Source organism: Drosophila willistoni (genome assembly GCF_018902025.1).
Source record: "Drosophila willistoni isolate 14030-0811.24 chromosome XR unlocalized genomic scaffold, UCI_dwil_1.1 Seg143, whole genome shotgun sequence".
NCBI classification, from domain to species: Eukaryota; Metazoa; Arthropoda; class Insecta; order Diptera; family Drosophilidae; genus Drosophila; species Drosophila willistoni.
The window spans coordinates 7,235,094-7,252,006 of record NW_025814056.1 but is presented as its reverse complement, the minus strand read 5'-3'; the positions used below and the strand labels follow the sequence as shown (position 1 = coordinate 7,252,006).

Here is a 16,913-nt window from a genome sequence, read left to right as displayed (position 1 = left end):
AAAAGTTTTTTTTCCCCCTTTTCTTTCTTTTTGCCTTTTATGCCCTTGCTTGCCTTATTCCGTTTTCTTCTTTTTTGTTCCGTTTGCCCATTACTTGGCCATTGATTTCAATTGCATTTTTTTTTTGTTTTTTGCCTTTTTAGCCATTGGTAAATTTTTTGTTGTTTTTGTTGCTTTTTTTTCTTTTGGCATTTTTTTGATTTTTTCTTGGCTCTTTCCTTTACCAATAATTTAATGTGCAATTTAACAAGAACAAAAATTGCAAATTTCACTTGAGTATTTTCGTTTCGTTTTCGATCACTAATGATAATTGAGATGGATATGATGGTTTTTAGCTCTTGTAATCAGTTAACAGTGTGTGTTTTGTTTTTTGTGAATAAACTTTTATTATTCCTTATGCTGGGTGGGAGAGTAAAAAAAAAAAAGAATTATATTAAGTGCAGAGTTGGCTTTAACTCTTTAACTCAATGTGTGTACTATCAGGATCAATTTGGTTCAATATTCCTAAGAGGTTTTGTGGAGATTCGGATCGGACTGACTGACTTAATGGCGATAACGATAACGGATGCGGCGCACGGTCTTGTAACGGTAACCATCCTTGGCCAATTCAGTGCCCTCGGGCTCAGCAGCCTTAACCTCGGCCACAGCAGACTCAGCTGCAGGTGCCTCGACTGGGGGCAGGTATTCACCGTTGGTGGCAGCGGCAGCGGCCTCATCGGCAGCAACAGCCTCAGCCTCACGACGATGACGACGGAGCTTGAGGCGACGCACAGTCTTGTAACGGTAACCATCATCACCCAACACGGTCTTCAGCTCAGGGGCCAATTCAACCTCAACGGGGGGCAGATATTCGTTGCTAGGCTCAGCGATCTCAGATACATCACGACGATGACGGGCACGGAACTTCAACTTGCGGACAGTCTTGTAACGGTAGCCATCATCGGCAACTTTAGTATCACCAATGGCGGCAGCATCGACTGGTGGCAAATATTCCTGGCTGGGGCTATTGTCCACAGGTGGCAAGTATTCCTGGTTGGGCACCTCACGACGATGACGCAGTTTCAGGCGGCGGACAGTCTTGTAGCGATAACCATCGTCGGACAATTGAGCTGCCTCAGCCTCGCCAACAGGTGGCAGATATTCGGCAGAAGGTTCAGCGGGATCGGCAGATTGAGCAGCAGCAAAAGCCACCACCAAGCAGATGGACAGGACTCCAATGAAAAGTTTCTAATCAAACAGAGCAAATGAGTGAAACAAAAATTAAAATTAAATTAAATATTTTTTTTAAGACTTACCATTATTTTGGTAGTTTTTCTTTAAGGTAAACTATTCGTAGATGTTTCTATGTCGAAGGTATTGAACCCAATGATGTCTTGTTCCAATTTGCTTTGCTTATTTATAGGAGGCAATTCATATCGAAATGGATCAAAATCATCGTGGACTATCTCATACAGGTTTTCATTACCAATCTCCAAATAATAGATGTGAGAGAGAAAAACAACAAAACGCAAAAATATAAAAAAAATAGCAGAAACATAACATATATGAAGTGAAGTGCGCATCAAAACCAACGATGACGACGATGATGTTGACGGGGTCTCTCTATTAACCACTTAAGCCGATGACGATGGCTCGAACACGAACTTAAAACTCAAATGTGTCCGCCTCCGTCTTTGGTTTTGGTCGCTTTCTGGTCTCCACGCACTTGAGTACAATTATTTTTGGATCAGGTTTTCAAACCAACAAGAATTCAAGTGTCTTAACAATTTGACAACAAATTTGCATGTTAAACTGATTTTTTTTTTTTTACCATTTGGAAATGCTTTTCTTATGCCCATTAATTGAATTTTCATGGCATTTTGGCAGTTTTTGCGCTAATTTTGATTATTTGGTCGGCACTTAAAGAGAACCACTCAAGAGAACCAACCACTTGAAACAAAAGAAAAAGAAAACAAAAAAAAAAATACTGTTCTGACTTCTTCTGACCTTGAAATGTTGCCACATTTTACTCGTTTTGTGTTTCCTGGTCCAAGCTAAGAGCCACTTGTGGTTATTAAGTAATTATAATTATTATTATCTAACGAGATCGTTTTGTTAATAATGCTTTTGCATAAAGATCAAAACTAAACCAACCATTAACTTACCTCTATCTCTTTTCCTCTTTCTTACTTGAATCTATTTTTGTGGTCGCCTAAGAGCACTTTACATTTTGAGTTTTAGCCTTAATTTATAAATAAATTATTCAAATATACTTGTTAACAGATCTTCGCTATCAAAGAGCAATCTAGGCTTTCATTTAAGACTGGAAATTAGAATTTCCTTTGGTTTTCAACATATTTTTCCATTGAAATTATTTTGAAGTAACTTTTCTTAAGCACAATTTTTAATTAAAATATATACAATTACATAAAAGGTGTTAGAAACAACTTTTTTGTTTTAGTTGTAGTTTTGTAGTTTTAGCTCAGAACCAATTCTCTATTCAAATATGTTAACTCCTTTATCATATTCACTTGAATATTTGAATTATTGTTACTCTGATGGGAAAGTAAAAGATTTTCTTTTGATTGGTTTCAATTTGTGTGACTTAAAAACAAGTAAATCGTCCATCTGTCCGTCTGTCCGTACGCCTGGATCAACGCAAACTCCTCCTAGACCGTTTGAGCTACAGAGTTGAAAGTTTGCATGTAGGCTTGTATATACTGCAGGGGTTATATATCTCGGTTTCAGTCGGATCGGACCACTATATCCTATTGCTCCCATATAAACGTCAAAGTCATGAACAGTGACTTTTCTCAATAACTTCGTTATTTTCTAAACTATTGTCATCAAATTTAATATTTGTTAGTTTATTACACCTATAAACTGTGCCAAATTTTATCAAGATCGGGTGACTATATCATTAAATTTTTTTTATTATATTTTATTAGTTTTCTATCACGATAAACTATTTGACCGTTGCCAGTCAGAATAATCGGTAGGCAAACGAGTCTGCCGTAATCGTAACTTTTTTTTAACATTTCAAAATATAAATTCGATAAAATAAAAATATGTAAAAGTCATCTAGTCGTAGAACTCAAATTCGATCGTCCAAAAACATAGTTTAAGGCTGTTGAATCTCTCCTTGATGATATCCGCACTGTCCGCATCCATCCAGATGTAAACCTGTTCATTGGGGCAAATATTTGTGACTGTAGGGAGTACATATTCCCGGCTCACGACAGCCCACTTCTCCGTCTTTATACCACAGTTCTGCTGTTCGAGGAGCGTGAAAATTCGCAGCAAACAAGTCTCTACCTTTGGCCAAGTAACTCTGGCCGCTGTCAGGTGCAGGAAGTCTATAAAACCAGCGGCCTCATAGAGCCCTATAGAACACACGCTGCTCGCCACCCATTCCCTGGTCTCTTCGTTGTCCGCTGCGATGTACAGCCGGCCATGGTATTCAGCGACCGGAGTGACATCATTGAAATCTAAGCTCCGAACGTCTCCGAAACGCAAAAATTTACCAAAGAACCCTTTGAACAGATCGCAAAAGTTCTTTGCGCATTCGGAGGCAGAAACTATCACAACAAACTGCCTCTTCTCTGGCAGGATGTTCATGTATGGGGGATGCTGACCAGTTGTAACATCCGGTTCCATTTCCATTTCAGATTCAACTTTAACTTCGATACTTGAGTCTGACACCGAATTATCGACTAGTGGAAGCGCGATATCCTCGGCCTCAAGAGAAAATCGTATCAAGCACACAAAATTGTTGCCTTCATAGCAAGACACAATCGGCTTAATTTGTTCGTTGTTGCCTAGACCAGCAATTTCTGTCAAAAGAACTGAATCGGCCAACGTTACATCAGAAGTACAAATCTCCAATGGTTCCTGAATATTGAGAAGACTCTGCAGCTCTCTCTTAAGTTCGTATATACTAGCTGAGATCGGGAGCTGCATAACCAATTGCTGGAAAAGAACAATTGGTCACGATTATGAAAAGTAATATCCTCACGTTTACTAACCTCTCCGGATTCCATGATCAATTGAACAGTCAACATATTTTCACTTTTGTTTTTCTCTTTTTTAATATTCAGAATTAGAGCAAAGTTTTTGTTTTATTTTTGATGTTGACTGTATGAGTTTACGAAGTAGAATGATTGAAGTACTGTAGCCCCTTAACCAGGTCGAATTTTACAAACATCCCAGGCCTTCTTGGATCTCAAAAATATGTGAATTGCTTCCGTCTAGCCGAAAGTACTAGATACTTTCGAAAATAAGCTGAGCAATTGTCAAATATTTCTGTCTCTTTTTATACCCTTGCAAAAAGGGTATATTAATTTTGGTCAGAAGTGTGCAACGCATAGAAGGAAGCATCTCCGACCATATAAAGTATATATTTTCTTGATCAGCATGACGAGACGAGCCATGTCCGTCCGTCCGTCCGTCTGTATCAACGCAAATTCCTCCTCTATACTGCAGGGGTTGTATATCTCGGATTCAGCCGGATCGGACCACTATATCATATAGCTCCCATACAAACGTCAAAGTCACGAACTGTGACTTTTCTCAATAACTAGTGTATTACACATATAAACGATTATGCCAAAGATCGACTATGATCAAGATCTATCATATGGCTCCCATAGAAACGATCTTTCGAAAGCAGTGACTTTTGTCAATAACTTCGCTACTTTTACACGATTGCTTTCAAATTAACCATTTGTTAGTTTAGTATATATGTTAATGACTGTGCCGAATTTGATAAAGATCGGGTAAATATAACATACAGGTCCCATAGGAACGATCGGTGGAAAACTGTGACTTTGTCCAATATCTTCGTTATTTCCTATACTAAGATTGTAGCCCATTCTTTCGTAAACATTAGCCTTTGTAGTTAAAGGTGTTGAAGTTGAAATATAAGCCTAAAATGCTAACTATTAAAAAACCAATTAAGCGAGCAACTTTAACTCGTCTGGGTCAAAGTCATCAAAAGGGCTTTTTAATTTCAACAAATTTATACTGTATCCAATACATGAACAGGTCTGATTGGATTTTAATTTTTGTCCATTCTTTTCGCTTCATTTAGTTGTTATTCCTAACTAGTTGAAGTGTTTTGTTATTACAATTTTACAATTTATTAACAAAGGTATTTACAAATGTTTAAGGCAATTTGAAAATTGTTAACTGCTTACCAATTTGATAAAGGCCTGATAATGGAGATCCTGCAGATGATTCTTTAAGAACCGCCAATGTATATGTATGTGGATATGTCAATCATCTTGATTTTTGCTATTCGAGATGTACAAACATACATTACTCTAATGGAATAAAACTTCTGCTCCCGCCACTTTAGAAAATAAAACAAATTATGTGGAATTAACTGCACTGTAAAATAATGTTCCTAACCATTAGATCCACGTGCATTTTATCTGTAAATCTAAGTCGGACAATTGAAATAGTATGGAGAGCTAAATAATAATGGCAGATAGAAGACAAATCAAAAACCTGTCTATGTCTCTTCTCTTGTGTGTGTGTATGTATGTATAAACAGATGTGTGTATAGTGTGCAGCTCCTCATCAATTCCATAAATTCCAACCAATTTATTTTTGACAAACAAAAACGCATAAATGCAAAATATGTCGATCAGCAGCACTCGGCAAACACAGACGAGAGAGTAAATACAAATACAAAGACAAACATAAACACATACATATATACAACATAAATGCGGCCAAATGATGACAGCCCAGGCCATAATAAAGCAAATAATATGCAGCAACTGGACCAAGTGGACAGACAACGAGCCGAAAAATTATGCATTAAACACACTTTCGGTCTTTAATTGCCGCCGCACCTATACAGCTTTCCCACATTCTAGCGAGGATATCCACCTATGTATGATGCCCTAGCCAATGCGGTGCGCCAGCCGTTTGTTTGCACTCGCTTGGCATAAGGACAATGCCAGGATAATGCCTTCTCGTGCATTAAAATGAAATTAAATGGATGCTCTGGCAATTTATTGTATGTACATATAGATTCACAACATCCATACATACATACATACATACATATGTAGTATGTTACTCAGACATTTGCATATAATTGTTGTTGTTGTTGTTGTTGATGTTGCTGTTATTATTATTGTTGTAAAAGCATTGCTGCTGTTGCATATTTTATAAAGGCAGAGGGTAGTAGTAGTAGCAGTAAAAGTAGTAGGAGCGGGACATGTGGGATCGGCTGCATTTCATTTTGTTTGCATTTCCGTTCGTGTCGGTCGTATTCCTCTTATTCTGTATTTTTTCTGCAACCATCTCCAACCATCGGTCCTCCCCTGCGTTTTTTGTTGCTAGTCAATTTAAATCGCAATTTTGGCCATGCCAGCGACAGGTCGTATGCGTAATATCTGTAACAGAAATAAGTGCAATCAGAACGGCAATCGAAAGAGAAAGAGCATTTAATGAAATCAATTGCAATACAACTCTTTACCTAGTCATCAGAAAAATAAATAACATTAAATGATACTAGAGAGCTTTCGTTTCGATTTGGAATGTAAACGGTAGCCAAAAAGGCAGTGTTCACATTGATATCTCCCTCTCTCTCTCTCTCTCTCTCTCTCTGTCTTTGTCTCTTTCTCTTTCTCTTTTTCTATTATTTCTCTTTCTAATATATGAAATCTGTTTCTTCTTAGCATTTTAAAAGCATACATTGAATTTGAGAGAACAATTAAATAATATCAATTAAATTAACGCTTTAATTTTATAGCCTTAATAAGGAAAAGTGTGAAATTTTCATTCATCATATAACACAAAATTTCCTAAATTGATTAAATTTGAAGAAAAACTTTATAGACGAAATCTTCAGAACGTTCATAAATATCCTTTCATATGAATATTCAGACATATCTTAAAAATCGCTAAAACGATATTTTTTTGTAAAATTCAAATTAAAATTGTCTGAGATACATAGAAATTTATAAATTTTGTTTTGTGAATCATTAAAATTTTTTAACTTTAGAGGCTTAAATTCTGAAAATGTTTAAAAGCATTTTCCTGTTTTCCAAGTGTCATGTATCACCAACTTTAACTATACGTTTTTTGTTTAAAGTTATATTGATGATATCAATTCATGTCAGAGAACTTTGATTAAACTTTTGTTAACAGTTAAGACAATTAAAAAAATTAATAAATTCTCGAGTCTACTTTTAAATTTAACACATTTAACATACTTGAAATAAATCGGGAAGATAATTTAGAGTCGTAAAATGGCATCAAAGGCAAAAAAATTTATCAAAAAATCGAAAATTCCCAGCTCTTTTGGCAGACTTTGTTATTGTTATTTGTTTGCGTGATACATATTTCCACCGACCCAAAAAAAAAACGAAGAATATTGGATCAGCGATTATCGAGGTTTCCCTAAATATTTGAAAGAATTTTACCTCTAGATCAGGAGTTTAGGAATGTCTTGACATTTTTTAATTCATAGTTTTTCTTATTTTTGGTATACCTTCAAAATTCATGACCCACGTAAGTAAATATTGTGTAATAATAATCTTATTTACCTCGCCTGATAGCAAGAACTGCGATTTAGAAAGCATTTTCGATTCACAAAGTGATTGTTGTCATATTGTTAGAGTATCAAAATGCGAGTTCTGTTTTCTGTGTGGCTCTGGCTGTAGGCTCTGCATATGTTTGCCTTTATCTGATTATCCTGCTTATGCGTGGTCTCAGTTCTTGGGCTCCTTTCTCACTCACTCCCTATCTCTATGCCTGCCTTTTGCCTTTGACATTGCCCATGATAATGTGTCATTATATTAAAAGCCTTGCAAATATGTACATATACACGAGCATGCACGCCACCTACCGTCCAGAGGTTGCAATAGCAAACTTTCAACTCCCTTGACTACAATCTACCCTTGGAAATTTCATTAGCGTGTTTCTGCCGATGCTTTTGTGGTCTCTGTCATCTCTCCCTTTCTCTCTCTCTCTCTCTCTCTCTCTTTCTCTCTCTATCTTTCCTGCTCTTCCCTTGGTCTCTTGGTCTGTTGTATTTGGTCGTAAAACTAAGACGCCAATGGGAATATGCTTTAGTGTATATGTGTGCTTATGCTTTGTGTGCGTGTGTCTGTGTGTGTGTCAAGTGCAGCCTCAAAGTAGGCAATTAATTTGTTAATTGGCGTGAATATTGTTAGCCAAATTGATGGCAGTTGTCGACATACTATAGCTAACGGAATCGTTGAAAAGAGAAGCATCTCTTCGGCTGAGTAAATTGAGTTTTCGCACTACTCACCGTAGAGCCTAAGACACAAAACTAATTGGGTCTGATAAGTGGATTTCAGCGTATAGAACTTGAAATGAAATTGATTGATAGATAGATAGACAAATAGATAGATAGATGGGTATGTGTGTATGACCGTAGGTGTGGTACATAGGTAAAAGACACAATTAATAGAGTGCCACCAAAGAGTTGACCAAAATTATGTGATTAAACTGCGACAGCTGTTGGAATCTCAATTAAAACCCAATATTCGCTCTCCTTCTCCTTCTCTGTCCTTAATGATTGACAAAGTGTATATGCAAATTTAATGTTACTCACAAATTTAAAAGAGAATGAACCTATTTGATCTAAATTTAACCTAATTGACAAAATGAAATATAAAATATATACTTAGTTTTCCAATTTTTATAATGTTCTTATGATTGAATTATATTTGAAACATTTTTTTTTTGATTGGATATATTGGAATGGAAATTGGACAAGATTTATATGACACTGTGGGAATTGGTCGATAATTCTATTCCTACCGCAAAAAAACTTTATATATTTGTGTCGCTTATATACTTTTAGAATTTAGATATAACTGTTTTGAACCTTTAATTATCAACTATATATGTATATACAGTTTGGATAAAACTGATTCAAATTTGGTTTAATATTTGGCCCAACTGCTGCATGTTGCATACCTTAGGGAAATAAAGTTCCCCATATCACATCTCTAGAGCCGCCACTGTAAATTTTAAAAAGTAAATTGAACCCTACTAATAAATAAAGTAGTATATTTTTGTTTTTAAATTAATCTTTTTTTATTGCACGATTTAACTGTTTATGATTGAAATCAGAAGAATAGCCTAGTTCTTTCGGTAATAAATGAAATGTAATTAAACATTGCCAGCAATCGAAAAATGCTGTCAGTTTCCTTGTTCAACCAGTTGGTTAATTTAGAATCAAATCAGATGATTAAATCACACGCTAAAGCTGAATGCGGGCTCATAAAATCTCAGTTTAAGTCAGCTTCAGTTGTCAATTTTATGATCCCAAAAGGACATTCGTCCTTATCTGACAAGTTTAAGTGCTCAGACATGCAAACGAGGGTAGGCCAAAAAAGATGTCGCCCATTTTAAAAATAAAAAACCTTATTTCTAATGACAATTTGCAAAAATAAAATAATTAAATTTAGTTTTTACGCTGCCTCCAATCAATTTAATTAAATTAGCACCTTTGTTTTTCTCTTAATTGAATGAAAAAATTGACAACTGAGTATGTGAATGGTTATGGTTAAGGCTACCCTCGCATATCCTGTTAAATTTACACACAATCCTATTTATTTTAAGGACTTACAAATCCCTATATACATATATGTACATATATGCGTTTAAAAAAAAAGTTATCTTTATTTCCCTTGTTATGTTTATAATACATATTTTTGTTTGTTGTTTTTGGCCCCTTTTTTTTGTTGTCGTTGTTGTACCTTTATGTTTTATTTATTTTTCTTTTTTTTTTTGTTTATGTTGTTGCTGTTGATGCTGCTGCTGCTGTTGTTGTTGTTGTCGCTGTTAATGGCATTTTGCAATTCAAAATTGTATTGCAGCACTTTTTGTCAAATGCCTTTTCATTGTTTTTATTTGCCTCAATCCTTACCCCCAGAATACACAACAAATACCGCTTCATGTCAAATATAGCTGGCCATTTTATGGCCTTTTGATCTTTTCATTATGGTCATCAAAATACATAAACCCCAAAAAAACAACAAAAAAACACACACACACACACAAAAGCTACAGCAACAACAACCGTCACCGACCCCGCCCACATTCATTCTGATGATTTGATTACACGCAAAATGGGGTAAATGCGATTTTATAGCTTGTTAAGGATAGCATCAAGGGGGAGTTAGGTGAGGTGCAACAGTGCGTATGATGAATTTGGTTAAATGGCTCGATGCGTAGTCAAATTCTAAAATGCGCTTTAACCACATTTCCACATACATATATAAATGTGCATATATACATACATGTATTTGTACATACATATATGTATATGTATTGCTATTTATTTATATACTTATTTATGTACATACATATATCATTTAGATTTTAGCATTTATATAGCCTAGCTGCCACCTGATATGCCTGAATAAATATGGAAAATTGTTGATTTATTTGGTTTTGGGCATCAAGCAAAAGGCGTGCACACCAAAATGCAATTAGTAGCAATGACTGCTAAGTGTTTTTTCTCAAATATGTATGTTTACCGTACATCGTCATTTACTCGAAAATGATGTCGAAATCCAAATCAACAAGGAGAAACAGAAAGCATATTAGATCCATGGACTTACTTTTAGTTGCCCAATTTTCATGAATAGTTGAGATCGATTGATTTTTCAGTTATTTTATCAAATATTTAATAAATATATTTATCCATTTTATACATTTTAAGGCAAACGGGAAATATAATATTGTTATACGTTGTGTGCTTATGAAGTCAGAGTCAAAAGACTGAGATCCTTTATAGAATAATTTGTATTGTTTGATCTATATCTGTATACTCTATTGTGTTGCAATAGTTACAGGGTGAAACTTGGCATATGTCCTTGTCGTCGGCTTTGCGCTGTCTCTCTCTATCCATCTCTCTCTCGCTCGTTCTCTCTGTATATAAATGTCATGTACTTGCCTCGAGCACCTGTCATCATCATGGCCATCATCAGTATCAGTATCAGCAGGTAGATGCAACATCATTACCACCGCATGACATGCCACACGATGAGTTTTCACTGAGCCTTGCTATCCCTTTCTAGCCACATATGTTGTTGGTTTGAAGGGAATGAGATAAAAAAAAATTGTTTGTGTAATGGGACTTAATTCACCAAATCCCTGACCCGCTGACAGTTTTTTCATGTCTTTTATTTATTTACTATTTTTTTGCATTTTTCTTTTGCCTTGTTTTTTTGTTTTTGTGTCGTTTATCCGCCATGAATGTCAAATAATGTTTTATATACTATTTTGTCGACCCCATAATGCGCGGATTATTTTCTTAATTGATGTTGATCAGCCTATTATATGCACATCTCCTGACATTGCCCAATATCTCCTCTCTCTCTCTCTCTCTCTCTCTCTCGTTTATCCATCAACGTATTTACATATCTATTGTAAATTTTCCTATGTATATATGTATTCCTTTCGCTTGTTGTCGCATTGTTGAAAATTAAATTTACAAAAAACAGAAAAAACACAACAAAAAAAATTACCTAGTCCCGCAAGTTGCGGTTTGTGGGCAAAAATTTTCAACGCGCTAAAAGTTAATTTGATTTTGCCAACCGCACATACAAAATTTTTCAAACTATCTGACTTTGTAATATTGTTAACTTTTTGCCAAACATACATAAAATGCAAAATTTTAATTCATTACATTTGAATGGTGTCAAAGTGGAATAAAACAAACATAGACCAAAACACACAACATTAATTGCAGCTCAAAAGGCTCTTAACTGTGGGTGTTTTGGGAAGAAATCAAAAGAACAAGCAGTATGATGTGATGATATTAATCCAATTGTTAAACGGATCTAGAAAACTTTTGCAAGCCAAAATCCTATAAGCAAACATTTAATAACGGAATAGTTTCCAAGCCAAAGTCTATGGATGTTTTTGATTGAGAGGTTATCAGGAATTCAGTCAGCTTGATCTGCTACTGAAAGTTGTTACCTAACAGATCTTTATCTTTATCAAAGGTAGGGAAATTTAGGCATGGATTACACAGACCGCATCTAGAAATGAGAGAAATCTGCTTCCAAAGGTAACAATAAGCAGTTCAAGAATTCAATTTTTAAAACATTTAAACATGTTTTGGATAAAAAATCCTTAAAGCACGCATTGCCTGTAGATAATCGTTAAGTTATTAGGCTAACAGAAAGTTATAAATTTATTGAAGACAATGAGTACATACTTCTCCTGGCTGTTGCATACTTGACGGGGCAAAGTTCTCCCATCTCACAGTCATAGATCCGCTTATGCAGGCCGAGATTTGTGGGGTTATAAGAAGCTTAATAGTTGTGTTTAGTAATGTTTAGTAAAGTTTTTTTTGCAATGTCTAATATAAAACATAACATTTTACTATAACTTGATTATTTTAAACTACTAAAATATAAGAATTCTTTAAGATTCCTTTTCTAATTTTAAAAGCTATTTACTAAATATCAAAGTGGTAAATATCAAAGTGGTATCAAAGTGCTATAGAAAGTCGAAGTTTTTTTTATTGGTTTTTGTTGATTTTAAGGAATTTTCATTATCTCTTACTGTTGGCCTGTGTTAATATTAATAAACAATTTGAGCAACAAACTTTTTTTTTAGAACGAATTGTATCAGTAGATGATATTTGGTAGAAAAATCCCGTATGGATTTGAGAAAGAGACAATTTTTTTTGATGCTAGAGAGTTTTGTCAATATTTCATCACTTCTAACTCACTAAATTTCATGATTGGATTCGATGGTTTAATGGTTTATGCAACTTGGCAACGTTTCCTGTTGCTTATTTTCCGGATGGCCAATGCGTGCTGTGTCCAGTGCATACATTTTACAGGATTAAGCACTTAACAGCAATTTTACGCACGCATTTTAAATTAATTATACATTATTTTATAAATAAATGAAATGCATACGCACACGCAGAGCAAAACTTTTCCAAATGATGTGGTGTGCACCCTTTGCACACACACACACACACACACACACATACGCACACTGTTACCTTACCTGGTATTGGTATTGCAGCAAATCGTTGCCCGTGCGAAGAGAATTCAAACAACAACAACAACAACAAAAAGAAGAGAGAGAAAAAACCACAGGACGAACATGTTGCGCTTAAAATACTTTGCTAATTTTTCGCTAATATTTACCAGGTTGGCCCCTGGATGTCAGAGACGAGCTGCAACTACTACACCAACACCAACACCAACACCAACACCATAGCCCCAGTAGCACACCTTCTACTTGGTTTCAGTTTCCTCTATGCATCTCGTTATCCATGTTGTTGTTGTTGTTGCTGTTGTTGTCGGTCGTTTGGTTTGTCTGCCTGTCGGAAATAACAAATATTTAAACGTATTTAATTAAAACTCACAAATGAAACCGCAAACGCAGAGCGAGCGTCCCAATGAGTGAATATACCCCAGGTCCCCCCTCTCCACTCCACTCTTTTGGGCGCTCCATGACTCTAGTCACTTCAGTTTTACATCCCCTCTCCGGTTATCCCTTTTTTGACCAAATGCTCAAATTATTGTTTATTTATTTACCGTTACAGTCAGTCATGAGTGGAAGGTGGGTGTGACCTCCCAAAACCGCTTTTCCCCCCCTTTATTCCCCATTTGCCATACATTCGGGTTTTCAGACATCTATGGCTTTTCTATGTATGTTGTATAACTCAGCCTCACCCATCCCTCCCTCAATCACTCACTCACTCTATCTCTCTCTCTCTCTCTCTATCTCACTTTTCTTTTTTGAACATGTTGGTGATTTTTGGCATTGCATACTGTTGGTCGGCTGGCATTTTTATTGGATTGTTACACAAATTTCATTGCATACTCATAGGAGTGCGTGAAGACCAGGTAGATAACATTCAGAGTATTTGAAAAAAATGATAGCTAAGCTTCAGTTTTCTTCCATCTCATTATTTTTCTATGAATTTCTATGAATCTAGCATTAACATCAATTTGTTTTTTTTTTTCCATAACTAAATTCATTTTTAATTATTTTTCTTTTTGCAGATGAGTTCCAAGTAAAGATGCAGCTATAACTTTTCATTCATTCAATTGATTATGATTATGTACATTGAATTTGTGCGCTTAATATACTTAAGAGATAAGATTTAACTTAAATATATAAAAATATACTAGAAATTGCTGCTTAACTATTTATTACGGATTTTATTTGATAAGAAAATTGTATTAAAAAGCCCTTGTAACAAATCTAAAATTATAAATTGATATAAGGGGAACGTATTCATCCCTTCGTTGTTTGAATTGATATTTTCTCTGTTCAACCCAAAAATATGATGAAAATTGAATCAGTGATTCATTTGCATGAATTTATAAACAGAAGATTAACCTCTAGAAGGATATTTTGGAATGTGTGACAATTTCTTATTTACCATTTTGATTTGTTTGAAATTTAGTTTTTGGTTTTTTTTAATGAAGCTCCATTCTTCGTACAGCTTAAAATATTGATATGCTGGAGTTTCTAAGTTTGCAGTTTTATTTGTGCATAATCTGATGGGTGTGTTAAGAAGAGATGAATGTCTAAAGCAAGGTCCAGGTACCTAACATGTCGTTTCCATTCCATATCCACTTGGTTTAACCTGATTTGGCTTACTGACAGATATACATAAAATATATATTACAACCCATAAAAACATAAAAAAAAACTTGCCTTTCTCTTTGAAAAATGATTGAGTTAATTAAACTTATAAATTAATACTTGATATATTCGTCCTAGGGCTTATTACATTCTGACAATCCAATTGAAAATGTTGCATTTTAAGCGCCCCTTTCCATCAGTTGCTCAAATGGAGTTTCAGGATATCGACGACATTCTCAACAAATATACTGTAAAGTAGAATGTTTTTTTTTCATACACCCTTCCAAAAAAAAGGAGTAGAAAAACTTAAACAAAAAGTATCCAAAAATAGGCAACGAAAAATTTGCCTCATCGAGTTTGAATGAAAAACAACTTCGATAAAATATTAATAAATCAATAGTAGATAAGTAGTAATTGATAAGTAATTGAATCTTCAAATTCAATATTTTTAATTAATATTTTGTCAAAATTCGATAAATATTGCCCAATTGAAAGGGCTTATATATTCAAATTGTCAATGTACATACCTATGTTTTTATATTGACATCTAGAGTAAAGAAACTTCGTTATATTTAAACAATATTTAGTCTGACCCTTTCGTTGTATTTTCTTCTCTCTAAATTGCTAAAATGGCACCGTGTGAAAAATTGCTTCATTCCGCATATGTGCACTGGCAAAGAGTCGGAAAAGTCAAAGTCCCTTTTAAACTCGTCCTCCCTCTTAAGCATTTGATATGCTTTTAAAATGCATAAATTAATGCTGGCAAAAACAAAAATAAAAAAAAAATAAAACAGAGAAACGACTAAGAGTAAAGCAACAAAAAGCAAAAAAGTAGAAGAGAGGAGAAAAGTACCAGCTAGAAATGAAAGAAAAAAAAGGAAAAGCAAAGTGCATACGTATGTACATATATGCAGTAAGGAGAGTATGTATGTATGTTTGTATGTATATATGTACATACATATGGAGCTAAGTCCAGGCCAAAACAATTTTATTTTCTCAGTGACCATTTGGCACCAGTCAAGATCCTTTTTCTCTGTGTGCTATGACCATGTGTGTCTGCATATGTATGTATGTATGTATGTATGTATGTGTGTGTCTGTATGTATGCTTCAGTCAAGCAACTATTGTCTGGCTTTTTGGCTACGGGTTGCAAATTCGCCAGTTGGTCCCGCCTTAGCATTTGAAGATGTCAATTTAGCCAGTTCTTTTATCATGGCTATAACTATAATTATGAAAGTCAATCTTTCTTTTCCACCATTTCTCTCTCTCTCTCTCTCTCTCTCTTTCTGTTACACAAGTTATTTTGGTCAGTTTAAGTGACACTCCATTTCTAGTTTCAATCAAACTCATAAAACTCATTTGCTAGCCATTTTCTCCAACAGAACTTAGCCATTTCTTATGTTTATGAGAGAGAGAGAGTAAGTCTCTCGATCCTATTTCTGCCCATCTTTCCTCCTCACACAAAGTCATAAACTATTGTAGTCTACAACTTATTCTTATAGCAATAAAGCTGTTTCTTTCTAGCTGAATCTAGCTGTTTTCCATTTGGCATCACTGTGAAAGTGATTTTATATAGCTCGTTTTGTTGTTGGGAACTAAGCTGAGGGGCAAGGATGCTGCTTATTTGCCACTTAACTAAGCTGAATGGCAAACTGGATATGAAACGAAATTAAGTTCCTGCAGTTCTCATAGAACTTGGCCCTGAGATTTTCAAATTTTCGAGTTTTGTATTATTTTAATTTTCTTTTTCTTCTCTGAAGATTCCTTGAAAAGTTTTCGGCCTGTCCTGACTTGATCTATCAATTAAAATAAAAATGCATTTTACAACATTTGATTTTTATTAAAAACAAAAAAAAAAAAACAACCAATTTTCATAATGAGGGAAAGCATATAGGGGAAAATTCGTTTATATGGGAAAACTTATTGACTAAATGTTGTAGGGATTACTTTAAAGGAGGGGGGGGAGGCACTAATACTAAAATGTTTCTTATGATTGTACAGATATTATTATTATTATTATTATTATCATTATTATAAAACTCTATGACATTATAAGATATTATACAAATAAATTGTGACAAAATATACAAATATGCGATCAATAAAATTCTATATACATACATATAAGTGTATTTACAAATATCACAACAAAATCGGGGGAAAATGAGGAAAGTTAAGGTAAAGGAAGCAACATAATATGTAAAATCATCGAAATCATTGATTTATAGATATATATATATATGTATATATGTATGTATGTACACACTTGTAGATTGGGTATAACAACAAATAAAAAAATAAAAAAAAAAAAA

General features: G+C 34.6%; 2 protein-coding genes across 2 annotated transcripts; both read right to left on the bottom strand.

Annotated features, from left to right (window-relative positions):
* Positions 1-543: 543 nt before the first annotated feature.
* LOC111518997 lies at positions 544-2,004 on the bottom strand. The gene is made up of 2 exons (XM_023177504.1): positions 1,987-2,004; positions 544-1,227 (listed from the first exon to the last, which is right to left on the bottom strand). Exons 1-2 carry the CDS (start codon positions 2,002-2,004, stop codon positions 544-546), a joined length of 702 nt encoding a protein of 233 aa, XP_023033272.1.
* Positions 2,005-3,027: 1,023 nt separating this feature from the next.
* On the bottom strand, positions 3,028-4,072 carry LOC6645524. Its single transcript, XM_023177503.2, has 2 exons — positions 4,005-4,072; positions 3,028-3,948 (listed from the first exon to the last, which is right to left on the bottom strand). The coding sequence occupies exons 1-2, from the start codon at positions 4,038-4,040 to the stop codon at positions 3,061-3,063; spliced, it is 924 nt and encodes a 307-aa protein (XP_023033271.1). The 5' UTR covers positions 4,041-4,072; the 3' UTR covers positions 3,028-3,060.
* Positions 4,073-16,913: the final 12,841 nt, after the last annotated feature.